The sequence below is a fragment of the Oreochromis aureus genome, linkage group 11 (genome assembly GCF_013358895.1).
Source record: "Oreochromis aureus strain Israel breed Guangdong linkage group 11, ZZ_aureus, whole genome shotgun sequence".
NCBI classification, from domain to species: Eukaryota; Metazoa; Chordata; class Actinopteri; order Cichliformes; family Cichlidae; genus Oreochromis; species Oreochromis aureus.
In genome coordinates, this window is record NC_052952.1 from 25863286 (window position 1) to 25881916 (window position 18631).

Consider the following 18631-nt stretch of genomic DNA (forward strand, 5'->3'; position numbering starts at 1 on the left):
TATATATATAGTTGACCTTAATCTTACAGAGAATGTGATGGTTTTATGGATAATTAAAGTCAGTCATATATCCACAAACACAAGCTGAAAGTCAGTGATGCTGCTCGGTTTGCAGTCCTGAATATGACGGCACAAGCAGGATTCACTGCACTGTTAATGTTAGCTATGTTATATTGCTGCCTCTGTTCGGTGGTGTCGAGCCAAACGGACTTTAACGTGTGTTTGAACGAGCTGACGGTTCACTCGTTAAGCTGAAAGAAAGATGCTTTAATGACAGGAGTCACACATGTGTCCATTGGACCATCTGGAACTCTTCTTGTTTAGCACTCGTAATAACACAAACACTAAATCCTCCTTCTCTTGTGCTGTTTTGTAGCAGTGTATACACCTGAGACTGTCACCTGTCTGTCTGTCCTGCACTCTCTCTCTGTTTCTTTCTCTCTGATTGTGGAATAAAAGTATGAACATGTATTTATAAGTTACACTTGTGTTTGAATCCTGCAGCTTATCACACATTTGATTTCCATGTGTGACAACTACAAGTGTCCAGAGTGAGGACAGACTGAGGGACCCACTGCTGCACATCATCTGTGAGGCTTTGCACCCTGATGATCCACCAGGACAAACTCAGGAGTGTGTGAGGAAGAGGAGGAGGAAGAGCCAGCAGCAGCTGACAGATGGAGAGAATAGACAGACTGTTCCCTGTTTGTGAAGGACTGCTAGAAAAGTTTAAAATAACTAATTGTCTGTCCTGAATCAGTCTTATTAGGTAATGTTCAAATAATTTGATCATTCCAGTGTTTTCAGTGTGGGAGAAAGTACTCAGGGCCTTCAAGTTACACACTATGAAAGGCAGCAACAAGTTTAATATTCAGAAACCTAAAGTATGTATCAGCAGCAGAATGGAGCTAAAGATAAATGTTTGTTTCAGTTCTATGAAGCTTTCAGTATTTTGGATTAGTAGCACTGCTGTGTTTGTTGCATCATATTGCTGTAATTGTTTATATGCTTTATATATTCTGAGGTAAGTTGATCTATAGTGTTACATCATATTCTATAAGGATGTTATGTGTTTGTGTACTTTCTGCCCAGTTTGGCCCATTTAGCAGAAGTCAGCCTGTTTAAGGCTCTGATATCTATTCTGTATGACTTAAAGCAGTTATGACATGGTCTGATTTTCTCACCCAATAAAGGAATATTTCATATACCAGTCTGATCTTCATTCTATTAGAAACGGTTATCACAGCTCGTACATTTTCTTTTTACACATATATATAAGCATTGAGCCAAATTTAGTAATGCCAACATATTGAAAGAACAATGTTTGTCTCTTATATATAATACATCTGTATATACACTGTCAGAGATACTTGTCTTTGAGTGAAGATTTAAGGTGATAGGAAATATAAATAACTGCTACTTGCATCTTTTACCCAGAGTTCAAGCTCATATATATATACACATATGTATATACGTATGTATATACGGATGGATGGATAGATGGATATAGATATAGATATATAGATATAGAGAGATAGAGATATATATCTATATCTATATATATAGATATAGATATATATAGATATATATAGATATATTCTGACAATACATATAATATTGTCCATATTATATTAACATTACCACAGTGAGATGACTTTAGTCTCATGAACAACATTAGCTAATTATTATTTACTAACTAATATTGAAATGACTTCAGTACAGAAATGAAGCCCAACTATCATGTTTTAATTCAATTCAATTCAATTCAATTTTATTTATATAGCGCCAAATCACAACAAAAGTCGCCTCAAGGCGCTTTATATTGTACAGTAGATAGCACAATAATAAATACAGAGAAAAACCCAACAATCATATGACCCCCTATGAGCAAGCAGTCCTGTGGTCTCAACTAATCAAAGTGATGTCATGACAAAAATGAATGACCAACAAAACATTTTTTCTCCTTCATTTCTGTCACACAAAGCTGTATGAAACATTTCTCGCGGTTAGTATCATGGTTGCTAGGCAACCTGAACAGCGCGACGAAGGCTAGACCGTCCCATTTCACAAGCCTCTCACTTCCGCACTTCCCGTACTTGTAGTACGCACCGTACGTAGTACGCGTAGTGTGCGTACTTCAAGCGTGCATACCCTGAATTGGGACACAGCCCCAGTCTGCCACGCACTGATTCAGGATCGCGCTGTACACCCAGTGTGACGTCACTCTGTTTGGTTCGCAAAAGGCCTGAAGCTGCTAACTCAAGTACGGTTATGTCTTGCAACACCTCGCACTCCTCAGAAGTTGTATCAGAGCTTTTTGAGGAAGTGTTGATGAACCCCCGGTCAATCAACCGGAAGTGGTCTTTTGAAATCCATCGATTGCGTAATATTTTTTCTTTTTTTCAAAAAATAATGTATTGCATTTACATCTTACTTGTGTCATAATGGACTACTGTATTACTGTTCTTAATATTATTTGATTTCTATGGATCTTCGAGGGTTAAAATTTAAAAACTGTACAGGGTGTGTACAGATGATAATATGCTGTGATAATTCTACTGTATGTACTTTTGCACAGTTTGCACAGGACATACATCTTTGTGCAAAGTACAGTGCTGTGTGTGCAAAATACACAGAGCTCTCATTTATGTATACTTTGCTAGGAAAAAGGGAAAAGGGTTCAGTGATTTCTTGAATCATGATACTGTACTGCAAATAAAGCAAAAACATAAAACAAAGCAAAACAAAAACAGAGTTTGTACAGTTCTAACGAGCTCTAAAGTCAATAATTGGTATGACCACCTTTAGTCTTCAACACAGCCTGAACTCTCTTGTGCAGGTTTTCTTGTTATTTCTTTAAGCAGTCTTCAGGAATAGTTCCCAGGCTCACTGAAGGACATTCAAAGCTCTTCTTTGGATGTTGGCTTCATTTTGTTCTGTTCTCTCTCAAGATGATCCCACACTGCTTCAGTAATCTAGAGGATGTAAATCCATGACTGATAGCGTTCCATTGTGTGTTTTTATCCCTGTTTTTAATGCACTGGCATTGTCATATTGACAAATGAAGCTGTTGCCAATAAGGCAGTTTCCAGATATTACTGCATGCATGGTAAATCACCATGCACCTCAGTGAACAGTAGATGGATCAAGTCAAGGGCCAGATGTCTTTGGTCCTGTGCCAGGTCTTTGCTGGATTTTCCCTTCTTTCTTAAGGAAATCATTTTCAGAGACTGTTCATCTGTGGCAGACAGTTTTTTATAGGCCTGCCACTTCTTCTTTTATCCTCAGCTTGTACAGTTTCCTAGTTTTTTTGTTGTTGTTGTTTTAGTACAGAGTGTAATTTAAGAGATATAGAAATTTTTAGCTGGGAAATGTAAAAGAAGCTTTTTTTTATGCCTGTCTTCAGCTTTTTTATCAGCTAAAGAAAAGTTACCTTTTCTTGACAGGCTGCTAGTCTGTTATGTGCAGACACAATACTGGTACATCCAGTGCTTTAGTTTACTTTTTTTTTATTCTTGAATGATTCATATGTCACAGTTAAGTGGCTTAACAAACAAACAAACAAACAAACAAACAAACAAACAAACAAACAAACAAACAAACAAACAAACCAAACATTCCTCTGAAAGTAGGTACAAAGACTGGACTGAAAATGAGGGAAAAAGCAGCCAATGTCCAAACCAAATCCCACCTCCCACCTTTTGGAACACCTCCCAAAAGACCTCCAGAAAGCCTGGACAACTGTTGCTCAAGACCAGATTTTATTTACAACAAAACATAGAAAACATATTAACAGTTTGACCTGAGAAAAATGTGTAATTTTAAGAAAAACATAAGGTCATTTTGAATTTGATGGTAACAACACATCTAATTGCAGTGTGTGGTTTAGTATAGTCTTGTTGAAATACAAAAGAACTTGCCTGAAAAAGAGGTCATCTGGATAGGAGGATACGTTTCTCTTAACCCTGTGTATACCTTTAAGACCAATCTGAGTGTCAGAAATGCAGGTTTTTAAACTCACCACTGATCACAAACACAGTGGTCTCTGTGCTCTTTAGGCTGGATCACCTTACACGTTTTCCAAAAAGAATTTCAAAATTCATCTGAACACAGAACAGTTTTCTGCTTTTCCTCAGTCAATGAGCTTCTGTCCAAAGGAGATGCCGGCATTTCTGGATCATGTTCGCAACTGGCTTCTTTTTTGCATGATAGAGCTTTAACCTGTATTTGTCTATGGTATGGTGAAATGTGTTCACAAACAATGTTTTCTGGAAGTTTTCCTTAATCTGTGCAAAACAGTCACTGAATAGTGATCTTCAGCCTTGGGCTTCACGCACAGTAAGTTCTTTGAATTCTTTGGATTTTTTGATGACATTATGTACTGTAGATAATCAGATATTGAAATTCTTCGTAGAGAAACATTAAATTGTGAAATTATTCCACAATTTGCAGAAAGTTTTTGGCTGTTTAGTGGAACTCTTCTCGTCTTTACTTCTGGAGAGCTCTGCCTCTCAAAGAGGCTCTTTTTATACCCAGGCATCTTACTGACCTGTTGCAGTTAACCTAGTTAGCTGTTAAATGTTCCTCAAGCTGCTTCTTTTTAGTACCACTTACCTTTTCAGCCTTTTGTTGCCTCTGTCCCAAATGTTTTGGGACGTGTTGCTGCCATAAAATTCAAATTACTAATTAATTGAATAGCTTATAACTTAGACATGTAAAACATGGCTTCCCATCTGGCAGCAGTCAGTATTTTTGTAATGTAAAGGTTATTCTAAAAAGTAACAGGTAACTGAAACTATGGATAAACAAAACTGCACAAATGCAGTATTTCAATGGAAAATATGGAAGAAGTAAAATGAGGAAATATGCAAAGTAAAGTAGATCAGATTTGGTAATTATGTCATCGCTCTATGCAAAACAAGGGAATTTATATGATTACTTTATGAACTTAGCCGTAGGTTGAGAGAATGTAGATTAGGCTAAACCGCTATCCACTAAGTACACTCTGAAAGCTGTAGCTGGGGAAAAACTTATTAGACATATTACATAAGATTTATTTTATTCTAAGGCATTGTGATATTGTACAGTGCACAAAACTACAATCAATTCACATATTCTGATTTCATTTAACATTGATGCGACACAGTTGTACCACAAAATATACTTTGTAAATCATATAGTAAATACCTCAAAATCACAAATCACAAAATTTAGCTCAGTGTACTGACTTGCATACGTCATTAATGTTACATCTATAGGAATTATTCAAAAACCTTCAAAAGACAACTCCCTGTTGCAGCACAACATTTGTGTTTTATAAAGTGCATATAGTTGTGGCTGCATTACTATGATAAAAGCTTGAAGAAGAGATTTAATCTTATATCAATAATGGCAATGGATAAGGACATTTCAGATTGTACAACAACGTGCTTGACAGTTTAAAATAACTTAAAACGTTTATTTTACTTCATCAATCTGTTGCTTATAAAGATTATAAACTGATAAACTGACGAGGACCGAGTTGCTTCGGGCTTGTATTTCTGGATTCCTGAAAATCGTATTTCATTGAGAAATACTGTTCAAAGCCATTTCAGTGGACTTGAACCAGACATAAACAGGACTGGAAAGTTTAAACAAGAAACACAATCAACATTGAAACTAATGTTTTCCATATTTCCATACCTATACAATCACATATGAATATAAAAATATTCATATGAATAGCTTTTCTACATTTTCTTTGTAACTTTGGAGAAACTAGGAGTTACACAAAGCACTACTTACCTAATAACGCACACAGCAATTGAGCAAGCATGTTCTCAAAGCAGAAAAGCAATAGCAACAACACAAAGTAAGGAAGCTATCAGTTCTGTGTGAAGATATGGACCTCTTGTGGCAAAAGAGGGAACATTTAGTGTGCCATTCAACCATAGGCAAGAGGTCATTGTGGCGTTGCAGCACTCCAGATTACATGGAGGTTTGGTAGAAGCCTTGCACGCAGTGTAGCCAGTGCAGTTGGTGCAACCCGCTGTCCATTTTGTGGCGGTATCTGTAGACTCATTTTTCAGCTGCAAAGACAATGAGTGAGAAAGATTGGTGCAGGACCTATGAATGGTAAAAACTGTAAATATGAGGCTAATGAAGTTTATTTATTCATGATCATAAAATGTATCGTAGAGGTACTTCTTATGTTTGTTTTTCAGATTCTTTTATATAAATAATTTATTCCTTAATCGCTTCAAATAAAAAGCTATTTTGAGTTCATATTGATACATTTTATGACCCCTGGTTCCTTTTTCTTGTATATTCTCCAAATTTTGATAAATTTAGAAAGTAAAATCATAGATTTATAACTGAGTTTGTGCTGAAGCAAGGATAGGATGAATACGGTGTATGCCAGCTTTAAAAGCGCTAAACAAACACATATACGAGTGTGTAGAAGCTCAGCAAAAACAACTGAAAAAAATGAATGAATGTTATATTTATGCTATTGAATGTTCTTACCTGACAATGTGGTTGTGAGGAGGAACATGTTTGTAGCGCAGAAAAACTTGTATAGCAATTTGTGGTGCTGCATGTACCAGAATGGCACTTGTTTCCCTGACAAAAACAACAGCGCAAGAAACATAAAACTTATTTCAAACCAAGTCTCATTTACACTACTTGACAAAGTGGTCTTTTAGGTCATCCTCCATTAACTTGTTAAATTGTTGACAGGCAGTTTATTAACAAGTGAAAGATAATCATTTATAGACAAAAAGGCAATACTTTTCTAAAAACATATTGATTCTGTTGGAAGCAAGGAACAGAGGAAGTTTGTAGCTGACATTTAAGAAAAGGTGACTGTGGTGTTAAAGGCCAAATGAGTTTTGTTTAGTGATTCACAGCCTTCTTCCCGCATACACATTTGCTTGCCAAAAAACTCATTCATACAGCCAGGAGTTCTTACCTTGATTGCTGTTGTTTGACTGGTAGTAGTTGTAGTAGTGGACTGTGAGGTTGTTGTTGTGGTTGGAGTTGTTGTTATCCTCATCATGGATGCAAAAGTATAATTGAGGCAGCCAGTGGAATTACAGCAGTTTACAGCACAGTTGGTCTGAGAGGTGTTCTTGCAGCCGTCAGCACAAGAGTTGCTGCAGCTGGCAGTATACCACATGTCTGTTTGCCTTAACAACTGAGATATAACAGAAAGATTAGAGAGACCTTTAATTGCCTCTAATTTCGTTAATTTCTTTACTATAATAATTGATTTAGAAAATTGCTTAATTGCTTAAAAAGAGGGATTTCTAAATGCTATGCATCAAATAGTTTCTTAGGTTTTAGTGCCATTTGCTGACTGCCCTACCTGACAATAAGCATCGACGGCACATGAAGTGGTGTTCTGACTGATGTACATTGAATAGCAGTCAGAGTAGTTGCAGTTGAATGAGGGGCATTGTGTCTGTATTTGAGAGAATTAAGAGCAATGTGATGAAGAGGCTTGAAGGAATGAAAAACACTGATAGATAAGTGAACAGAAGAAGAAGAATATTTTCTCTCTAATAAGGTTGACTTGCCATGTTCATTGAAGTATTGTTTGAGGTAGTGTTTCCATTCTCAGTCATGTCACCTGTGATAGAGAGACGGATGTCATGGCTGGAGTTTTTAAAAGCAACACAATATTAATCGAAACAGATCTATTTAATTTTGATGCAAAAACAAATTGAAATATGAGTAAATGTATGAGAAAAATGAATGAATAAAAAAAATTAAATTAAAAAGCCCAAACAAACATAGAAACACACACACATATATACTAGATGAAAGAATGAATTAACAAATAATTAAGGAAATAAATATATAAAAAACTGACTGGTGTTCTTTGTTGTGGTAAAAGAACCAGGGCCCAAAGTCATGGAGGAAGATGAAGTTGTAGTTGTCATGGTGGTGCCGGTCATGGTCATTGAACCAACTGCAGACAAGGAAGAGTTTGTTGTTGAATTGGTAGAATTGGCTGATTTATAAGAGTTGATAGAAGTTAAAGATACAGCATTGCCAATGGCTTTTGTGTTGGTACCAGTGCCTGGTAACCCTTATGTAGTGGATGTGGAGGATTGAGTAGTGATAGGTGCGTTTCCAGAGATGTGTAAATTTGTCAGGGATTGGGTGGGAGTAAATGCTATACCTGTGGAAGTGGGTGAGGTTGTATGTAATTGCGTTGTGGTGGATAAATCGCCTGTGGAAGCAGGTGTAGTTGTAGGGGGCTGGCTGGTGGTTGATGCTGTGCCTGCTGATGTGGATGTGGGGGACTGGCTGGTGGTTGACGCTGTTCCTGTTAGTGTGGATGTGGGGGACTCGCTGGTGGGTGATGTTGTGCTTGTGGATGTGGGGAACTGGCTGGTGGTTGATGCTGTTCCTGTTAGTGTGGATGTAGGGGACTGGCTGGTGGGTGATGCTGTTTCTGTTAGTGTGGATGTAGGGGACTGGCTGGTGGGTGATGCTGTTTCTGTTAGTGTGGATATAGGGGACTGGCTGGTGGATGATGCTGTTCCTGTTAGTGTGGATGTAGGGGACTCGCTTGTGGTTGATGCTGTTACTGTTAGTGTGGATGCAGGTGAATGGATGGTGGTTGATGCTGTTCCTGTTACTGTGGATGTAGGGGACTCGCTGGTGGTTGATGCTGTGCCTGTGGATGTAGGGGACTGGCTGGTGGTTGATGCTGTTCCTGTTAGTGTGGATGTGGGGGACTCGCTGGTGGTTGATGTTGTGCCTGTGGATGTGGGGAACTGGCTGGTGGTTGATGCTGTTCCTGTTAGTGTGGATGTAGGGGACTGGCTGGTGGTTGATGCTGTTCTTGTTAGTGTGGATGTAGGGGACTGGCTGGTGGGTGATGCTGTTCCTGTTAGTGTGGATGTAGGGGACTCGCTTGTGGTTGATGCTGTTACTGTTAGTGTGGATGCAGGTGAATGGATGGTGGTTGATGCTGTTCCTGTTACTGTGGATGTAGGGGACTCGCTGGTGGTTGATGCTGTGCCTGTGGATGTAGGGGACTGGCTGGTGGGTGATGTTGATCTTGTCTGTGTGGATGTGGGGGACTGGCTGGCGGTTGATGCTGTTCCTGTTAGTGTGGTTGATGTTGTGCCTGTTAGTGTGGATGTAGGGGACTGGCTGGTGGTTGATGCTGTTCCTGTTAGTGTGGATGTGGGGGACTGGCTGGTGGTTGATGCTGTTCCTGTTAGTGTGGTTGATGCTGTTCCTGTTAGTGTGGTTGATGTTGTGCCTGTTAGTGTGGATGTAGGGGACTGGCTGGTGGTTGATGCTGTTCCTGTTAGTGTGGTTGATGTTGTGCCTGTTAGTGTGGATGTAGGGGACTGGCTGGTGGTTGATGCTGTTCCTGTTAGTGTGGATGTGGGGGACTGGCTGATGGTTGATGCTGTTCCTGTTAGTGTGGTTGATGCTGTTCCTGTTAGTGTGGATGTAGGGGACTGGCTGGTGGGTGATGTTGTTCCTGTTAGTGTGGATGTAGGGGACTGGCTGGCGGTTGATGCTGTTCCTGTTAGTGTGGATGTAGGGGACTCGCTGGTGAGTGATGCTGTTCCTGTTAGTGTGGATGTAGGGGACTCGCTGGTGGTTGATGCTGTTCCTGTTAGTGTGGATGTAGGGGACTCGCTGGTGGTTGATGCTGTGCCTGTGGATGTGGGGGGCTGGCTGGTGGTTGATGTTGTGCCTGTTAGTGTGGATGTAGGGGACTGGCTGGTGGTTGATGCTGTTCCTGTTAGTGAGGATGTAGGGGATTCGCTGGTGGGTGATGTTGTGCCTGTTAGTGTGGGGGACTGGCTGGCGGTTGATGCTGTTCCTGTCAGTGTGGATGTAGGAGACTGGCTGGTGGTTGATGCTATTCCTGTTAGTGTGGATGTAGGGGACTGGTTGGTGGTTGATGCTGTGCCTGTGGATGTAGGGGATTCGCTGGCGGTTGATGCTGTTCCTGTGGATGCAGGAGACTGGCTGGTGGGTGATGCTGTTCCTGTTAGTGTGGATGAAGGGGACTGGCTGGCGTTTGATGCTGTTCCTGTTAGTGTGGATGTAGGGGACTCGCTGGTGAGTGATGTTGTTCCTGTTAGTGTGGATGTAGGGGACTGGCTGGCGATTGATGCTGTTCCTGTTAGTGTGGATGTAGGGGACTGGCTGGCGATTGATGTTGTTCCTGTTAGTGTGGATGTAGGGGACTGGCTGGTGGTTGATGCTGTTCCTGTTAGTGTGGATGTAGGGGACTGGCTGGCGGTTGATGCTGTTCCTGTTAGTGTGGATGTAGGGGACTGGCTGGCGGTTGACGCTGTTCCTGTTAGTGTGGATGTAGGGGACTGGCTGGCGGTTGATGCTGTTCCTGTTAGTGTGGATGTAGGGGACTGGCTGGCGGTTGATGCTGTTTCTGTTAGTGTGGATGTAGGGGACTGGCTGGCGGTTGATGCTGTTCCTGTTAGTGTGGATGTAGGGGACTGGCTGGCGGTTGATGCTGTTCCTGTTAGTGTGGATGTAGGGGACTGGCTGGTGGGTGATGTTGTTCCTGTTAGTGTGGATGTAGGGGACTGGCTGGTGGTTGATGCTGTTCCTGTTAGTGTGGATGTAGGCGACTCGCTGGTGAGTGATGCTGTTCCTGTTAGTGTGGATGTAGGGGACTCGCTGGTGGTTGATGCTGTGCCTGTGGATGTAGGGGACTGGCTGGTGGGTGATGCTGTTCCTGTTAGTGTGGATGTAGGGGACTGGCTCGTGGGTGATGCTGTTCCTGTTAGTGTGGTTGATGTTGTGCCTGTTAGTGTGGATGTATGGGACTGGCTGGCGGTTGATGCTGTTCCTGTTAGTGTGGATGTAGGGGACTGGCTGGCGGTTGATGCTGTTCCTGTTAGTGTGGATGTAGGGGACTGGCTGGCGGTTGATGCTGTTCCTGTTAGTGTGGATGTAGGGGACTGGCTGGCGGTTGATGCTGTTCCTGTTAGTGTGGATGTAGGGGACTGGCTGGTGGGTGATACTGTTCCTGTTAGGGTGGATGTAGGGGACTCGTTGGTGGTTGATGCTGTGCCTGTGGATGTGGGGGACTGGCTGGTGGTTGATGCTGTTCCTGTTAGTGTGGATGCGGGGGACTGGTTGGTGGTTGATGCTGCTTCTGTTAGTGTGGATATAGGGGATTCGCTGGTGGGTGATGTTGTGCCTGTTAGTGTGGGGGACTGGCTGGCGGTTGATGCTGTTCCTGTTAGTGTGGATGTAGGGGACTGGCTGGTGGTTGATGCTGTTCCTGTTAGTGTGGATGTAGGGGATTCGCTGGTGGGTGATGTTGTGCCTGTTAGTGTGGGGGACTGGCTTGTGGTTGATGCTGTTCCTGTTAGTGTGGATGTGGGGGACTGGCTGGTGGTTGATGCTGTGCCTCCTGATGCAGTTGTGGTGGAGGTAACTACTGAAGAGAGGGTGGTGGTGGAAGCTGCACTTGTTAAAGTGGGCTCAGTGGGTGATTGGCTGATGGTTGATGCTGTGCTTGTGGAGGCAGTTGTGCTTGTGGGAGCTTGGGAAGAGGTCGATGCTGACACTGCAGAGGTGGTTGGGGGAGACTGGGAGTTAGTGGATGCTGACACTGCGGAGTGGTTAGTGGTTGAGGAAGAATGAGTAGTGAACACTGTAATACCTCCACTGGTGGTAGAAGAGGGCTGGTTGGTACTGGATGCTGTTGAGGTTTGTGGGGTGGCAGTGGTGGTCACAGTGGTGGTGGTGGTGCTTTCAGAACCAACTCCTGATACTAACATTGATAGCAGAAATAGTCCTAAAGGGAGGACTCGCAGAATACCTGTAAATTTGAGCATTTTAGAGGAAACATAACAAGACAGAGGATTGCGTGGATTTTATTTAACAACATGGCACAGAGTGTATGGACTCCCGAACATATGACTTACCCTTTTTTAGGGTAAGTCAAGCAGCCTCGCTTCTGTCAGTCTGCCCTTGTCAGTCTGTAGCTGTGGCTGCAACTGTAGCTTGCCTCCACCAGTGTGTGAATGTGAGAGTGAATGAATAGTGGAATTGTAAAGTGCTTTGGGTGCCTAGAAAAGCGCTATATAAATGCAATCCATTATCATTATTACTTCTGCTGATAAAACTATAAATCTGTTAAAAAGAAATACAGGACCTGAGATGTTTATATATCTATATAGTGCCCTCAGGTTAGGCATGCTATCCAAGCTTATCTTGGAACATGAGCAAAAGATACATAACTAAAGCCATACTGGCTCAGATGTCGCCCGACAGAGTCTGCATCAGGTGTTGACAAACCAGGAAATACTGGACATGGACATACATGCACAAGAACTGACATATGGAATTGATGAAATGCTACTATGCCTGCTGACCCAATGACAAAGACTGCAGAGCATGTTCAAAGTTTGGTTGGGTAGAAAGCAATCACCTGGCAGATCAGTGCAATAACCTCAACTGAAGACAGCTACTTTCAGAACTGGTAAAGTCATATCCTCCACTGGTTCTGAATTAAAAAGAGGTACAACAAGATGTCCATAACTGAGACAAACAAAGGCTCACAGCCCTGGATGCTAGGCTGAAGAGATATATCACAGAAGGGGAGGCCAAGAGAGTAAATCATCTGTTTTTTAGGTGGGTAGGATACTGAACCCAGAGTTCCCCCAGTGTATCCCCTGATTGTATCTTGTGAACATAAAAATTTAGATAAGTGCTGTATGAATGTGCATGAAATCGGGTAAATGAGAAAACTGTTTTCAGTGCTCAAATTGGAGGAAAGTATATAAGTACCATTTACACTCATGCCCAGTGTTGGTCAAGTTACTTGAAAATAGTGATTGGTTACTAATTACTGATTACTTCTCCAAGTGAAGTAATCCCATTACTTTACTGATTACTTATTTTCAAAAGTAACTGGTTACTTTATTACTTAGTTACTTTTCAGAAACATGATACACAACCTGAATACTTTATAAAGCAACAGACCTATTTATTCTGCATAATTCATCATATAAAATTGAATCAAATGAAAAAGTCTCTTTTAAAAACTTGTTTTATTAGTTTTAATCTTTCAACTTTATGCACATTGCATGAAGCAAAAAATTAAATTATATGCAACGTGTTACTTTTAACGCATTCGGCCCATCTCTGCTCATGCCCTATAATGATAAACTGATACTAAACACTGTCCTTAACATCAGATGTTAGGACTGTCATTCTTAATATTTAACATAATGCGTGATTTTGCATTGCCTGAATTTTGTATTTCAGAGACTATTTGATGATATGATGATGATGATGATGATAGGATAGCTAGACCATTCAATCAACAGCCCTATGATGCAAAATTTAGTAATTTAGTAATTTAGTACAATGATGCAATTATGCTAAATACTTAAAACGACAATCCTAGTGGCTCCATAGTGTAATCATTTATGGATGTGCCTAACAAGCAAAGGTTTCCTTGGTTCAATCCTAGGAGGCAAAAAAACCCTTTCACATAAACATGTGTCTCTAGCAACCACAGACTGACTGTAATCGTGGATGCTTGTATTTATCTGCAGCCAGGCATGCCGCTCTGGTGCACAGTTACCATGCCAACATGCGTGTGTCATCTATTTATTCATGAGAGAACAGTATGACAGCTTTTGGGACAGTGGCCGTGAGGTCCCATAGTTTCAGTGGCTAGACGTGCATTGGTTTCTTCTAAAACATGCAAGACCTGAGCCGTAATTGATGCAAGTTGCTTTGTAATACATGCAAATTGCCTATAAAAACAACCAAATCCCAGTCACGAAACTATCCCCTAGCTATGACAGCAATAATTTTGTCTGATTTTCTCTATTCCGTACATACAGCAAATACTGCATGTCTTCTTTTGCCATTCCTTAGTTATATTCCTTTCCTAAATTCAAGTCTAAGGTATTACAGAGGGCGTAATATGCTTGAGACATTATAGTTGTGCAAGTTTTTTTCTTAGATGATAGGCAGGATGGGTTGAAAATAAACAAAAAAACAAAAAACAAAACCCCAAACATATTGATTGAGTCTCAATTTCCCCTGTGTAACAGAATATATATGTCACCAAGAATAGTGCTTTTAAATGAAGAATAAAATACAAACTCATACCTGTGTCTTTTATAAAAGTAGTGGAGGTCATTATGCCACTGCCAGAAAGAGAGAGAGCTCTTTGTCCAGCCTGTAATTACATAATATCCATCAAATTCCCCATAAACTCATTATTAGCATGAATGAACATTTTGCAGATGTCCTTCTTTTTTTTTTTATTACCCACTGAGTTTTACTCAAAATTGAAGATTAATCTCACCAAGGTAAATAAACTAAACAATAACTGGATTTCTGTATTGACAAGGTCTGTATCAGTTGGCACATTTCACACTGTTTACCCACGGTAATAGGTCTGTGAATTACAGCCATGCTCATTCATTGTAACACACCTGGGCACTTTGTTTGATCTGTGAGAGCATCGATGGTCATCAATGGTTTTCTCTTTTCACAAATCTCCAATTGTTCTGGTGAAACTGATCTCATAATTGTTTGGTTGAGTCACAATATAAGAAATTTAAAAGAAATGTGATATTTAAAGCTGGCGTGCTTTTTTTGTACAGTTTCTCAAGCAATCAACTAGTTTCAACATTTTCTGGTACTTTTTTTTTTAACCAGCACTGCATGGTAATCCCCCTTATGAGGTAAAGTTTAGTTTTGTGTAGTGACACATAATTATTTTTTTAAGTGTCTTGCCGTGCAGTGAACACAATTAAAATGTGTTTGTTCCATGCTCAGTGCCCCTGGGAGAGCCACTAAGCAGCATGGCTTGTTTTTTCCTCTTCTCCCTTGGATCCCAGGGTGGCCTCCTATGGGCTCTCCACCCTGGAAACTGACCAACAACGGTGGCCGTTTTGGCTTCCATGTCAAAATGCAGAGTTTAATTGGGAAAACTGGCGTGAATTTCTTGGTTTGGTGCAAGATGTTTACTCTTAATGACGCAAATATACCTATTTTAGTGTCCTCCTTACACAAACTTCCTGTTTACATCATCTTATTGGTAAAAAGACTCAGTCGATGTATTAGTTAGTGTCTGGCAAAAGCAGTCATGAATGATGTCATCTTTTGGGAATATTAGGAGGTTTCAGGGAAGGAATTAGTTTTATTAGAAACAGCCTATTCTATAAGGAGCAATAGAGAATAGGCAACACATGCTACAAACAGAACACCTGAGTAAAAAAATCAGAATCCTCAAAGTGGTTCATTTTATGGACTATATAACACTAACTGTTTTTGAGACTGAAAAACTGAGTATTACAATTTAATTATTAAGGCATATAAAGCCTTTATTCAAATATTAGAAAAAACATTAGAAAACCATATTGACCATATTTTGCAATAATGCATATGTAAAATAATACTTGTAACTGAAAAACTTACAGTGAAAAATGAAGAAAACATCCGCCTGTTGTATAATTATCCCGCTTCAATGGAACCGCCCGCTTGCTATGCATAAATATAGCTCTATTTAGCGGAATTTAAGTAAAACTAATAAAGTCCATCATTCAAAATCAGTAAAATCCACTCACCTGTGGTGCACTGGGCATGGTTTGTCTCAGCTGTGGTTGAAGTGAATGAGCTTCGTCCCACTGCAGAGTTCTCTCTTGCTCTCTGTCACCTCCCCTGTTTGCTTCCTGCTGATAGCACTGCTGATAGCACTGCTGATAGCAACGCAATAAGCACAAATTCTCAGCTGGACGCTTATTCAAGTGTGAGAGGAGGAGACTAAAGGCTTGCACTTGCTGGATGCACCACAACTGATGTTGTAATGATGCCATGTAAAAACCATTTGGGCTGTTTTGAGAACAGGGGGTAAGAATCTCTTATAATTATCCCTTTTTTGAGTGGAAATGAGCCTTAATGAACCTAATCCAGTAAGCCTCAGAGATTATATTACTGGTTCAGGGATACTGCAGCAAATTGATCTCAACAATCAAATAACACAACATTACAATAATAGGTGAATCGTTTTCTACATTCTTTTATCACAATATCTGGCATTTTCCATCCGATATTACTTTACAGTACTCACACAGTTTTGATTACTCTGAGTTCAAATAAAAGTGTACATACCGAAACTTACAATTAACTGAAATAATTCAGTGGATTAAGCCTGTACTTGTCTATGAGAGCACAGGTGAGATTTCAGTGTCCTGTGTGTTGATTGTATAGGGGGCCTCTTGGTTTCGGTTCAACACAATGTGAAATCAGACCCACTTCTTTCTGCCAGCCATACGCCCCCTCTGCACACTACAATTCGCTCTTTGTGGCTCAAAGAACATAAAATTCTTGGGCATGACACCAAAGAACCTTGCACAATTTAGGTGACAGAAGTCCTTCCTTTTTTCACTGCAGCTCCAATAATAATAACGACATTCTGTCTGCTAGGTATTGATAATTGTATGAAAATAACCCTCAAAATGGGAGTTTTCTGGATTTCTAAATTAGGTGGAAAATCTGACTCTGACTTTGAACTGTCATTTAATGTTTAGAGATTTCTCATTAGGCAGAGTATGAGCTATTTTACTGTTAATTATATAAACATATATAGAGATAATAGTGAATAAAAGACATAAAAAGGTATAGAATGTCTTACTTTAAAAACATATCAGAACAAGAGAATGTTTTTTCTTATCACAAATCTTTGAAGTAATTTATTGGCCAAACCTATCAGGAATCACTCACAGCACAGCCTGAAGGTTAATAGTTTGGGCAGTGATGAGCTATGCTGGTTAATGCAAGCTTAAGCTGCTATCGTCTCCAGCAGAGATGTCCCACTGACACCTAAAATACCATTAGTTTTAAGACAAGTCCTAAAAGCAGGTAATGAGAACTGATTATCATAATTAATTATGCATTTAATTAATGGGTTTGCATTTGGGTGTAAGTGGACACCTCATTTTGAGTGAGATGATGTGAACAAAAGAGAAGTCTGAAGACATTTATTGGTGCTAAACATGCTGGAAAAGGCTACAAAACCATCTTCTTTTGCCCAGTTTGAAAATTGTAACCTCAGGTTTTTGGTGGTGTGGGAACAACTCAGTAGACTGATCAGCAGTCTTTGAAATACTCAGACCAGCCCATTGAACAAGAACAATTATTCCATGTTTAAAATCGCTTAAATCACCTTTCTTCCTCATTCCGATGATCCGTTTGAACTTCGGCAGGTCTTCTTTATCATGTCTGCATGCCGAAATAAATTGAGTTAATGCCATATAAGACTATTTTTTAAGAAAGAATGTTTAAATTAGAATAAATAAAATGAATATTTTGGATGTCAAACTCCTTCAAAATTGTGGTGTTATGAATCTGTAACAAGCAGTTAATTATTAATCTGAACAGTTACATTACAGTCATTTCGTTTTCATGTGTTCAAGTGTTCAAGTGTTTAAGTATCTTACATGTCTAGAAAATACAGTGTTGGTTAAAAAGTTCCATAAACTGGATACAAAACTATGTAAAGGTATATAATTTACATTGCAAAATATAAGTGACAGTAACATCGACTGCAGATGACTGGGACCTTGCAAACATAGTCAAATGAGGAGCTATGATGAGCTTAGATAATTATAACGTCATCGGCACTTTGCAAAACAGGTCATAAACCATTACTTGTATGTGTTTTGTGTCTGTGACTATAAGTGACTATATGTATGCGTAAGAGATAAAACCCATGATGTGAGATAAATGTTTTAATCTCTGAATTCAGCAATAAATTGTCACAGTTTGTCATACTAAGTGTCATGTGTCATGCAGCACTATCATGTGCATGTGTATGTGTTAGCGCTGTGATAGACTGATGACTATGCTGTAAGCTGCCTTTGGCATAGCCTCTGGCACCCACCAAAGCCTTTAACCGCATAAATGGATGCATATAAGCAACATGTGTTTGCCAGTCCTTTCTAATAACTATTTGAATTGGACGGCCACATATTTTGCTAGTTTTATGCTGCAGCCTTGTTAATTTTTGTGGAAGAAAAAATAATCTGAAGGCTGGTTTGGGTTAAATAGGAAATCATTTAGGGTTCATACTGTTAATAATATGAGCCTAAAATGCAATTTACTTTTGTAGTTTCTTGGCCTCATTACTGTGGATTCTGTTCTGTCTTCATAAACTTGCTGAATATTTACCTCTACGTTGGTATGAACCTACACATACTTGTAAAAGAACAAAAACCTTGTGTGTCACATAGGATGTATTCTTCAAACATCAGAGCTCATCAAGTACCAATCTGACACCCAAAAGATATGAATACAGAATCAATCTTTCCTGGGACATTTCTCAGTACTACCTCTTGCAAAATGCCGCCTCAAATTTCGGTGCCACTGACTTATTAACATGACTGATAAGGGCAAACTAATTAGTCTGATACACAGCTGGTGAGTCACTGTAGATGTTGCTAGGAGAATACCTAAACATTTGTGTTGCCACTCCCTAGCAGTTTTCATGTTTCTGTGCACAGTATGATTATTTATAATAGATGTGACTAAAAATATTATGTTTTATATAAACTTAAAAAAAAAAAAAAAGGAATAGGAACACTTGGAAAACACATCAGATCTCCAGCATATC

At 39.9% G+C, this 18631-nt stretch overlaps 1 protein-coding gene across 1 annotated transcript; it reads right to left on the reverse strand.

Moving 5' to 3' along the window:
* Positions 1–7359: 7359 nt before the first annotated feature.
* On the reverse strand, positions 7360–11771 carry LOC116320923 (GATA zinc finger domain-containing protein 14-like). The gene is made up of 5 exons (XM_039619866.1): positions 11557–11771; positions 8165–11452; positions 7853–7951; positions 7557–7609; positions 7360–7441 (listed from the first exon to the last, which is right to left on the reverse strand). The coding sequence occupies exons 1-4, from the start codon at positions 11769–11771 to the stop codon at positions 7606–7608; spliced, it is 3606 nt and encodes a 1201-aa protein (XP_039475800.1). The 3' UTR covers positions 7360–7441; positions 7557–7605.
* Positions 11772–18631: the final 6860 nt, after the last annotated feature.

Bases quoted from the DNA above. Each gene is read 5' to 3' on its own strand.
- LOC116320923 (XM_039619866.1), bottom strand. From the start codon at position 11,771: ATGTTAGTATCAGGAGTTGGTTCTGAAAGCACCACCACCACCACTGTG. The intron at 11,453-11,556 runs GTCAGCATCGAC...TAACAAGTGCAG, and splicing joins CCCCCAACCACCTCTGCAGT to CTTCCACCACCACCCTCTCT. The intron at 7,952-8,164 runs GTATAGCATTTA...CCTTGTCTGCAG, and splicing joins AACCTCACCCACTTCCACAG to TTGGTTCAATGACCATGACC.